This window comes from Psammomys obesus, unplaced genomic scaffold, assembly GCF_907164565.1.
Source record: "Psammomys obesus unplaced genomic scaffold, mPsaObe1.curated_primary_1811, whole genome shotgun sequence".
In the NCBI taxonomy this organism is placed as follows: domain Eukaryota; kingdom Metazoa; phylum Chordata; class Mammalia; order Rodentia; family Muridae; genus Psammomys; species Psammomys obesus.
This window is the reverse complement of record NW_026591598.1, coordinates 11,359,044-11,369,057: the sequence shown is the minus strand read 5'-3', so window position 1 is coordinate 11,369,057 and position 10,014 is coordinate 11,359,044. Positions and strand designations below refer to the sequence as shown.

Genomic DNA, 10,014 nt, shown 5'->3' with positions numbered 1-10,014 from the left:
AGGGCCTCAGCGGGAGGGGTCCCTGTTTCCTCTGCACCTCCACCTGAGTGTCATTAAGCCTCTATTTCCTGTCCTCCGCACAGGAAGTCCCCACTGTTTCTGCCCCTCTCACTTTCTCTAGTCACCCACTTTGGAGCCCATCATTCCGTTCCCCACCCCCCCCAGCCTTTCGCCCAGTTAAAATCCTCAGACTCCATCTTCCGGTTTCCCCGGGCCCTGACCCCACAGCCCCACCCTGAGCTGGCCCTCACGCAGATGTCCACATCTCTTTCTGTTAGCCGCCTGTCAGCATGGCTTGTCCCCCACATGGAACCCTTGGACTTCTGACTCTGGGACAAATCTTGCTTGTCTCAGGCTTTCTCCATCACACCTCACTCCCAAGATAGCAAAGCATTCTTGCCTTTATCCCAGCTCTCTACCCTTGGCTCCATCTGTCTAGCTAATTAATCCTTGGAGCCACCACTGAGAAAGATTATTGGAAAAAAAAAAAAAAAACAAAAAACACCCCAGGCCCTGCTGCCCCTCAACCTCACCAGCTCATGGCTTCCTTCCAACTCGTGGCTCTCCATCACCCACTGGAGTCTTCCCTGATGCCTTCAAAGCTCAGACCCTGCGCTCACTTGGCTCCCTGGTCGTCAGCCTCCTCTCTGGTCCTCCCCTTCTGGGATGGCTGTCCTCTTGCTGTGCCCTGTCCTGGAAAGTCAGACTCCTCTGTCCCCTTTTCATGTGACTCACTTCCTAATCTCTCTTCTGAAAAGACCTCTCTCCTGCACGCCAGCACTGCTTTCCTCCGGAGCAGGGATCCGATGCATCATTAACTGCCCATTTGTTTCCTGGTCTGCAGGCTCCACAGTGACGGGAGCCATGGCTCTCTTCCTGGGTGAGCCCCTGCTCTCCTGCTTCCTTTTGTGACTGTTCTTGTGCACGCGTGCCCAGCCCGCTGCTCTATGAGACCCTCCGGGACGCCTTAACACACAGCATCTCTTTGTACATTGCCTATTTCTCTCTGTTAAGATAGAAATTCAGTTGGGCAGCGGTGGCGCATGCCTTTAATCTCCGCACCCGGGAAGCAGCAGCAGACTGATTTCTGAATTTGAGGCCAGCCTCATCTACAGAGTGAGTTCCAGGACAGCCAGGGCTACACAGAGAAACCCTGTCTTGAAAACAAAGATTCCTGGAAGAAGACAGTGATTTTGTTCACTGCAGGTTTTATTCTCTCTGCCTGGCAGACAGCAAATACTCAATATCGCTCAGTCTCTGGCACCCACCCTGTCCCAAGACCAGGGCACTGGCTGTTTTGTTTTGGTGGGGGAGTTGGTTCAAGACAGGATTTCTCTCTGTATCCCTGGCTGTCCTGGACCAGGCTGGCCTCAAACTCGGAGAGTCACCTGCCTCTGCCTTTCAAGTACTGGCATTAAAGGCAGACGCCACCACCTCCTGGCTCTGAAGAGGGCACTGTTACCGGAAACCGGGTGAGTGAGGGGCTGGAGAGGTGGCTTCGAGGTGGAGGGTGCCTGCTGCTTTTCAGAAGACCTGGGTTCAGTTGCTAAGTCATACAGCTCACCATCTTTAATAGCTCCAGTTCCAGAGCATCTGATGTCCGCTCTTATGGCCCCAGAGAGTATCAGACACACAGGTGGCGCAGAGACATATATGCAGACAAAAATCCTGTACAGGTAACATAAAAATAAATAAATAAATAAAACTTTAAAAAAGAAGACTGGTTCGATGAATGGGTCTGTACAGACATAACAACAACAACAACAAAAATGTGCTAACTATCCAGTCTCCTGAATTTTGGATGAAGTCAGAATGGAGACAGTGGGATGAGGTGGCACACGCCTGTAATCCCAGCACTGGGGGAGGCAGAGACAGAGGCAGGTGGATCACTGTGAGTTCCAGTCCGGTCTGGGCTGAGTGAGTCCAGGACAGTCAGGACTACGGAGAGTGACTCCCCGTGACTCACATACACTGCATTCGTGTGTGAACTCACGTGGTAGAATGCTTGTCACTGTCGGAAGCCTGGGTCTGATTCCGGTGCCACATGAAACCATTTGTGGTGGGGCACGGCTGACGCCAGCACTCTGGAGATAGAGAGGGAAGATCAGAAATTCAAAGGTCAGCCTGTTTCTCAGAAAAAAAAAATATTCTGGGCTGGAGAGATGGTTCAGAGGTTAAGAGAACTGGCTGCTCTTCCAGAGGTCCCGGGTTCGATTCCCAGCACCCATACGGCAGCTCACAATCTGCCTGTAACTCCAGTTTCATGAGATCCAACACTATCACACAGACAAACATGCAGGCAAAGCACGAATGCACATGAAATAAAAATAATTAAAAAAAAAAAAGTTTCACCTGGCAGGAAAGCACACAGCCATCTAGTGGCCGCCTGGAGAACTGCAAGTTTGTCAGTGAGCCCACTTCTCTTTGGCCCCTCTTTGGGGAGAGGGTGCCCTCTATGCTAGAGCAGGCAGCACCCGGGGCTTGGTTACAGCTTCACCCTCCAGTCCTACCACGCACAACTTAACCTTGTAGGGTGGCTGGTGGGAAAGATTGGCATGTGCGTTGGTGGTAGGGAGGAAGTAGGGAGATGGGGTATGGGGACGGGGTTGAGAAAGGGAGAGAGCGTTTAAGAAGAGCTGACCACAGCCATGTATGCTGGCTCATGCCTCTCACCTTAGCTGAGGAGGATTCCCACAAGTCTGAGGCCAGTCTGGGATACAGAATGAGACTCATATCTGTCTCTGTCTCCGTCACACACACACACACACACACACACACACACACACACACACACACACACGCTTTGGTGCCTGAGAGAGCACACATGTGAACGTTCAGTCTCATTCAGTCTCTGAATCTCCAACAGTTCTCACAGAAATATCCTCACACTTTCCCTCCCTGGCAGCCAGGGAGGCAAGCTTCACTGTAAAGAACACAGTGACATGCAAGGGAGGAAGTTCGTGACCATCCGCCTACCTCAGCAGAGGTAGAATCTTCACTCTGGGATGGTAACTGTCACTAAGACAGAGATTAAAGGAAACTAGGATGTCATCTTTGTATTTCGATTCAGAACCTGTTTTGGTGGTGGGTTGTTGGGGGCGTTGTAGAGGGATACACCATGCTTGGGTGGAGTTTATTCTATAGAGAAAAGTTAGTCCAAACAGAGTGCAGGAAATGGCCTGTAAGGACCAAAGATCTCAACAGATGGGCAGCCTGGTGCCCTGGTGCACACCTTTCATCCCGTACTGGGGAGGCAGAGGCAGATGGATCTCTGTGAGTTCAGGCCAGCCTGGTCTACAGAGCGAGTTCCAGAACAGTCAAAGCTACACAGAGAAACCCTGTGTCAAGAAGAAGAAGAAGAGGAGGAGGAGGAGAAAGAGAAAGGAAGGGAGGGAGGGAGGGAGGAAGGAAGGAAGAAAGGAAGGGAAGGAAGCGAAGGAAAACGGCTGGGCTGGGGCGAGTGCTGGAGAAAATGGCTCAGCAGTTCAGAGTACCTGCTGCTCTGCTGCAGAACCCAGTGCCCACTTCAGGTGTCTCACAACCACAATTGAAGAGATTTGATACCATCTTCTGGCCTCTGTGAGTGCTTACACGTTCATGGCATACACTCAACACAGAAACACACAAGTAAAAATTATTTTTTTTTTTTAAAGAAATAACCGTAGGGACAGGTGGACAGAGCAGAGAAGTCACAGGCCGGGGATGGAGTGACAAACAGGAGCAACTGAGGACTGGACCTACAGTGGCAGGACAGTTCGCTTTCATTTTGGTACAGGCTGGCCTCAGTCTCGGTACGTAGCTCAGGAGGACCTCAACCTCCCAAGTGCTGAGATTGCAGGCATGTGCCCCATGCCTTGTTCTTGCCCACAGATCAGAGAACTGCAAAAAACAGCCACTCAGAAGAGCAGGTGCCTCTCATCTGCCACTTTCATCCTAGCACCTGCTTCCTGCTCCCTTTTGAGACCGGAGCTCTGTTGGGGACTTGGTTAAAAGTAGGGAGAAGAAGTAGATATCCAAATCTCGGGGTGCTGGTGCCCTGTGATGCCCTTGTCTTCTCTCTTGGACACGCTTCCAGCAGGACTACTACTCTCTTTCTCTCTCTCTCTCTCTCTCTCTCTCTCGCTCTGTGACTTTGTTTATTTTGTTTAGGTATTTACTATTTTGTTTATATCTGAGTGTTTGGGATTTTTTGTTTGTTTTTTTTCAAGACAGGGTTTCTCTGTGTAGGCTTGGCTGTCCTGGACACAGTTTGGAGACGAGGCTGGCCTCAAACTTAGAGCGATTCCCCCTGCCTCTGCCTCCCTGAGTGCTGGGATTAAAAGTGAGCACTCCCACCACCTGGCAAGTGTTTTGTTTGTTTTGAATGTGAGTGTTTAACTGCTTGTTTGTAAGCTCATCAGAAGGTGAACCACCACATGGGTTCTGGGAACCGACCTCTCGACCTCTTGGAAGAGCATCAAGTGCTTTTAAGTGCTGAGCTCTCACTCCTGCCCCATGTCTTTTGTTTTGGTTGTTTTTGTTCTTGAGACAAGGTCTCTCTACATAGCCCTGGTTGTTCTGGAACTCACTATGTAGACCAGGCTGGTCTCGAACTCACAGACATCTGTTTGCTCTGCCTCCCAAGTGCTAGGATTAAAGGCATGCACCACTGTTCCATTCTCCCTGACTTTTTTTTTACTGTTCTGTTACATTTTATCATCCAACAGATAATAGTAATTATATTACTATATTACTATTATATGTTAGGCGCTCTCCCTAGCACAAAACCAGTCATTGCTGTCATATGGCTTATCCTACAGTGGGGCAGGCTGAGATTCCAAGCAAACAAAAAAAGAAAATAGGGCTGGAGAGATGGCTCAGAGCCTAAGCGCACTGGCTGCTCCTCCAGAGGTCCTGAGTTCAATTCCCAGCAACCACGTAGTGGCTCACAACCATCTATAATGAGATCTGGTGCCCTCTTCTGGTGCGCAGGTGTACATGCAGGCAGAACACTGTATACGTAATAAATAAATACATCTTAAAAAGAAAATATTCAAATGAGTATTTCGTAAGAGTTCTGCACTCCCTAGAACATGACAGATAGAGGATGGGAGGGACAGGATTAGTTGGTCATCTGTGACAGAGGTCAGGAAGCCCTTTTGGTGAAGAAGTGGCTAAAAGTGGCACTCTAGAGGAAGGGTTCGAACCTAGACTGCTCCTGAGCTCCTCTACCCATATCCGAAACAAACCATTCTCTCCAACCCAGGCTCTGCCATGTCTGTGAGGATACCATGTGTTCCCAGCCTCTTGGCCTTCTTCCTTTCCTCAGCCTCAGACCCTCACCTGACCCCTGACCCCATCACCCTCCTACAGTCACGAACATTCCAGAGATGACCAAAGGCAGAGGGGGCGGGGTCAGATCTGACGGGGCGGTTCCCTAGGGTCGGGGAAGGCAGGGTTAGGGGAGAGGACGTTTCTTCCTGCCCCACCCCCTGGGGTACCTGAGCTTGGTGCCGCAGAGGCTGCTCTGAGCATGGAGCTGCCCGGTCCCTCTGCTTCCAAGTTCTTCCCGGCTCCCTATCTCCTGCTGCTTCGGGGAAGTGACCCCCCCCCCCAGCCCCCACGCTGGCTTTCCAGATCCTTGAATCAATAATTCAGGTTTTGAAATCTTGCCAGACGCACCCTCCCGGGCTGCGAGGACGCTATTGGGCCCACGCGAGTGACGTCACCCAGCTCCTTATTCCAACCCAAGCATCACGGGACCGGTCCTGGCTGCAACTTACCGCTGGGTCACCGTTCAGTCAGACCTCAGTCAGCCCCTGTTCCCTCACTCCGGGGCCCACTCACCAGTCATTTGCCCTTCAGTTCCAGGAGCCCACAGCCCTCATTTAGCTCGGTCGCCTCGGCCCTTCTGTCCTCGATAGGGTCGCAGGGACTCCAAGTTCCTTCACCTGAATACTCATCTCCAAAGCCTTTATCGCCACCCCTGGGGTCCCCGAGCTCCATCATGCTGCAGAGTCACCCTGACACCGCCCTGGCTGCCCTGAGGAGCCCTCCCCCCCTCCCCTGCCGGCAACGTCCCACAGCCACCATCCTCCAAGATCCTGTCACCACGCTCCTACCGTCACAGCCACCCACCTCCCTGTTCCCTCGCGCTCCTGTCACTGTCACCTCAGGGCCCCATCAGAAGCAAAGCCTGTCCTCCTCGCCGGGGACGCCCCTTTCGCCCCATCGCCTGTCTGTGTCAGCTCGTTTCTGCCGCCCAAAGATGCTCACCACCTCCGCACACTACCCTGGCCCCTTGTCCTCTCCCCAACAGCCCCCGTGACCTCCCCGAGTCTCTCCGGAGTCTCTCTCTCACTAGCGCCCCCCCAAAACCCCCCCGGCCCGCAGAGGGCGCCGCGTCAAGGACAGCGCGAGCCGGCTCTGGAGGGGGCGGGGCCGCGGCCACGGTCCCTTTTTATGAATGGGGGAGCGGGCAGCGCGAGGCCTCATTACTATGCCGCGCAGCACGCGCTGCGCCCCAGCGCGCGGTGCCCATTGGCCGGCTGGCCTCCTGACGTCACCAAACCGGCGGCCGGGGGCGGGGCGGGGCGGGGTGACTCACGCCGCGTCTCCCGCGGCCGCGGGGGCTTCTCGGGGTCCGCGCACACCTTGCTCCGCCAGGACCCGAGCGGAGGTTCCCCGCGGCCCGGCCGCGCCCGGTCCGGAGCCACCGGTGAGTACTGACCCCTGTCGCGGGTACCCAGAGTCTGGGAGGACGCAGGACGCTGGGGCGCTGGGCCGGCGCGAGGCTGCTCGCGCCTGCCCGGGGTCGGGGGTCACAGCTGGATCCCTGCATCAGCAGGCAGCTCCCCAAGTGTTCCTGCGCCCGAGCGGTGTGGTGGGGTGACCCGGCAGAGGGCGAGCCTGCCTGCGGGACCCGAGGCCCAGGAGGGACGGGCGGTCATCTGAGGTTGAGAGGGCAGGAGGCGTCTGGGGCACAGCAGCCACTTAGGAGTCGGGGCAGCGGCTGGGGGGGAGGGTCTTATTTAGGGCTCCGGCTTCCCGAGGCAGGAGGCGGAGTCAGGCCCAAGATCCAGGTGTCCCGGCAGGAGGAGGGGTCTGACTCAGGAATCCAGGCTTCCACCAGGGGGTGTCTGCTCCGGAGACCCAGGGGCTGGGCGGAGAAAAAGAGGTCTGGCCAGAGACGGAAGTCTGCAAGAGAGTGCAGGGGAGACGGGTTCCCAGGTGGTACCCTAGGAATGTGGAGTGGGGGCCGGCAAGGAGCTGCCCCGGCTTTGCCTGGGGGCGGAGCCTGAGGCCGCCGGGGCTGCGAATCGTGAGGGGTCTGGGAGCTTCGGGAGCGAGTCATCGTCTCCGACCGGAGGGAGCTGACTGCCCTCCTTCTTGACATCTTTCCCTCCCCCTCGTCATGAGCCTATTCCGGACACACCTTGAATCCTGTGGTTCCCCATTCACTTGTGGTAAGCTTTGAGGCACTTCTTCGACCACACCTGGCAGAGAGGTCTTTAGGACTTAGAGGAATGGAAAGGAGGGCGAAGAGACGCAGGGAAGGGATCCCCAGGAAAAGGTGTTTAGAGGCCCGAAGACTTTAGAGGACAAAGCACCAGGACATGGATTGGGGAACAGGACAGTGGTACCCTACCTGTTATCCTGCGAGGTCTCTCTCCTCCAAGGGCCTTCTGTCAGGATACAGGCCTGCCAGTATTTCATAGGGCCTTTCTTCTCCAGGTACCAGGATGTGGGGCGCAGGAAGCTCCATGGCCTGGTTTTCAGCTGGCTCAGGCAGTGCGAATGTGAGCAGCGTGGACCCGGCAGAGGAGCCCACAGGCCCGGCCACCCTGCTGCCCTCTCCCAGTGCCTGGGATGTGGTGCTGTGCATCTCGGGCACCCTGGTGTCCTGCGAGAACGCACTGGTAGTGGCCATCATTGTGGGCACGCCTGCCTTCCGTGCCCCCATGTTCCTGCTGGTGGGGAGCTTGGCCGTAGCAGACCTGCTGGCAGGCCTGGGCCTGGTCTTGTACTTTGCGGCTGTCTTCTGCATCGGCTCCGAGGAGATGAACCTGGTGCTGGTCGGTGTGCTAGCCACGGCCTTCACCGCCAGCATCGGCAGCCTGCTGGCCATCACCGTGGACCGCTACCTTTCCCTGTACAACGCCCTCACCTACTACTCAGAGACCACGGTCACTCGGACCTACGTGATGCTGGCCTTGGTGTGGGTGGGTGCCCTGGGCCTGGGGCTGGTTCCCGTGCTGGCCTGGAACTGCCGAGACGGCCTGACCACGTGCGGCGTGGTCTACCCACTCTCCAAGAACCATCTGGTGGTTCTAGCCGTCGCCTTCTTCATGGTGTTGGGCATCATGCTGCAGCTCTATGCCCAGATCTGTCGCATTGTCTGCCGCCACGCCCAGCAGATCGCCCTCCAACGACACCTGCTGCCTGCCTCTCATTACGTGGCCACCCGCAAGGGCATCGCCACGCTGGCCGTGGTGCTCGGCGCCTTTGCCGCCTGCTGGTTGCCCTTCACTGTCTACTGCCTCCTGGGAGATGCCGACTCCCCGCGTCTCTACAGCTTCCTCACCTTGCTCCCCGCCACCTACAACTCCATGATCAACCCGGTCATCTACGCCTTCCGCAACCAAGACGTGCAGAAAGTTCTGTGGGCCATCTGCTGTGGCTGCTCCACTTCCAAGATCCCCTTCCGGTCCCGGTCCCCTAGTGACGTCTAGCTTCACCCTGGTGAACGGAATGGTGGCTCTGGCCGCTGTAGAACGCCAGGATGGTAGGACCACCAGGGGCTTAGTTCCCTTACCCCGCCCCAGCTCCGAACCCTTCAGACCCAGCTGGTTCTGGAGTTCTAGGACATTTGGGTGTCTCAGGACCTTGTTCAGGATTCCCGCAGGGGCCCGGCCCAGCTGGCTCCGTGGTTCTAGAGTGTTCCAGAGGGTCAGCGGTCCACTCAGAAATGGCTCAAGACCCAAGTGGTCTGTCGTTCCAGAAGGCCAGGAATTTCCCAGTAGCATTCCAACTCCTCGACCTTCCTTCCCTGAGACTTGATCTTCACCAAGTCACTTTACTTTTGAATTTCGAAGCTCCAGAGTCAGAGGCCAATCACTTAGCTGCCTAGATGAGAGAAAGATTTATCTCCTATGTATGTGAACATACAGATAAGGTGTATTTATTATTTATTTATTTATTTATTTATTTATCTATTTATTTATTTATTTATTTATTTATTTATAAACTTGCTTAGGGGTGGTGCGGGGGAAAAAATTGAGACCTACGCCTTGAAATCTAGTCCACACCAGGGTACCCCCAGTCTCCCAGGTCCCCATTTCTGACCTCAGTTCCTGGAGGGGCGGATGGAAAAAGAGAAACCACGTATTTTGTTATTTTTGCTTATTTTTTACCAGAGAGATCATAGAAACCAGAGCCTCCCCCCCCCCCAGGCCCACACCACTTGGGTTGGCAGGGGGAACACACCAGCCTCTGGTTTTTTATTTTTTTAAGAAGCCATCACCTGAGCAACCGAGAATTCCTCTGCGCTGAGGCCCGGCTTCCCTCTGGTGGCCATTTGGGGGAATTGCAACCCGGCGAGGCAGCCGGGACTGTAAACCGCAACCCCACTCTAGCCTGGCTTTCAGAGCCACAGCCATGGCCTGGGGAGCCAGGCCTTACCCTGAGGTGCCCTAGAGGAGGCGGGGGGGAGAGCCAGCACCCCACCCCTCTGCCAATCGGGGTATGGCCCCCAGTGCATTCCTTTTCAGCCCCAACCCTACTCAATAAAAATCGATTTTTTGATAAACATTTGTGTTTGTACGCACGCGTGCTGTGGAGCTGAGCCGGGAGAGCGGGACCCCCTAAAGAATCCGGGAAGCTGGAGACGCAGGGTGGAGTGTGGCTGACGCGGCAGGGTGTCAGTGCCCTTCGGACATCACCCTGGGCACCCTGGAACCTCACCACCCCTGGACAGGCACCAGGGTATTAGACTCCTCTTGGTTTGAGGGTACCCACAGGGGGCCCAAAGCAGCC

At 55.3% G+C, this 10,014-nt stretch overlaps 1 protein-coding gene across 2 annotated transcripts; it reads left to right on the top strand.

Moving 5' to 3' along the window:
- The first annotated feature begins 6,629 nt into the window (after positions 1 to 6,629).
- On the top strand, positions 6,630 to 9,150 carry Gpr3 (G protein-coupled receptor 3). 2 transcript variants are annotated; one of them, XM_055611272.1, is made up of 2 exons: positions 6,630 to 6,697; positions 7,714 to 9,150. In XM_055611272.1, exon 2 carries the CDS (start codon positions 7,722 to 7,724, stop codon positions 8,709 to 8,711), a length of 990 nt encoding a protein of 329 aa, XP_055467247.1. In that variant the 5' UTR covers positions 6,630 to 6,697; positions 7,714 to 7,721; the 3' UTR covers positions 8,712 to 9,150. The 2 variants fall into 2 exon arrangements, with proteins under 2 accessions (XP_055467247.1, XP_055467246.1); XM_055611271.1 differs by lacking the exon at positions 6,630 to 6,697 and adding an exon at positions 7,391 to 7,445.
- The last annotated feature ends 864 nt before the right edge of the window (positions 9,151 to 10,014 follow it).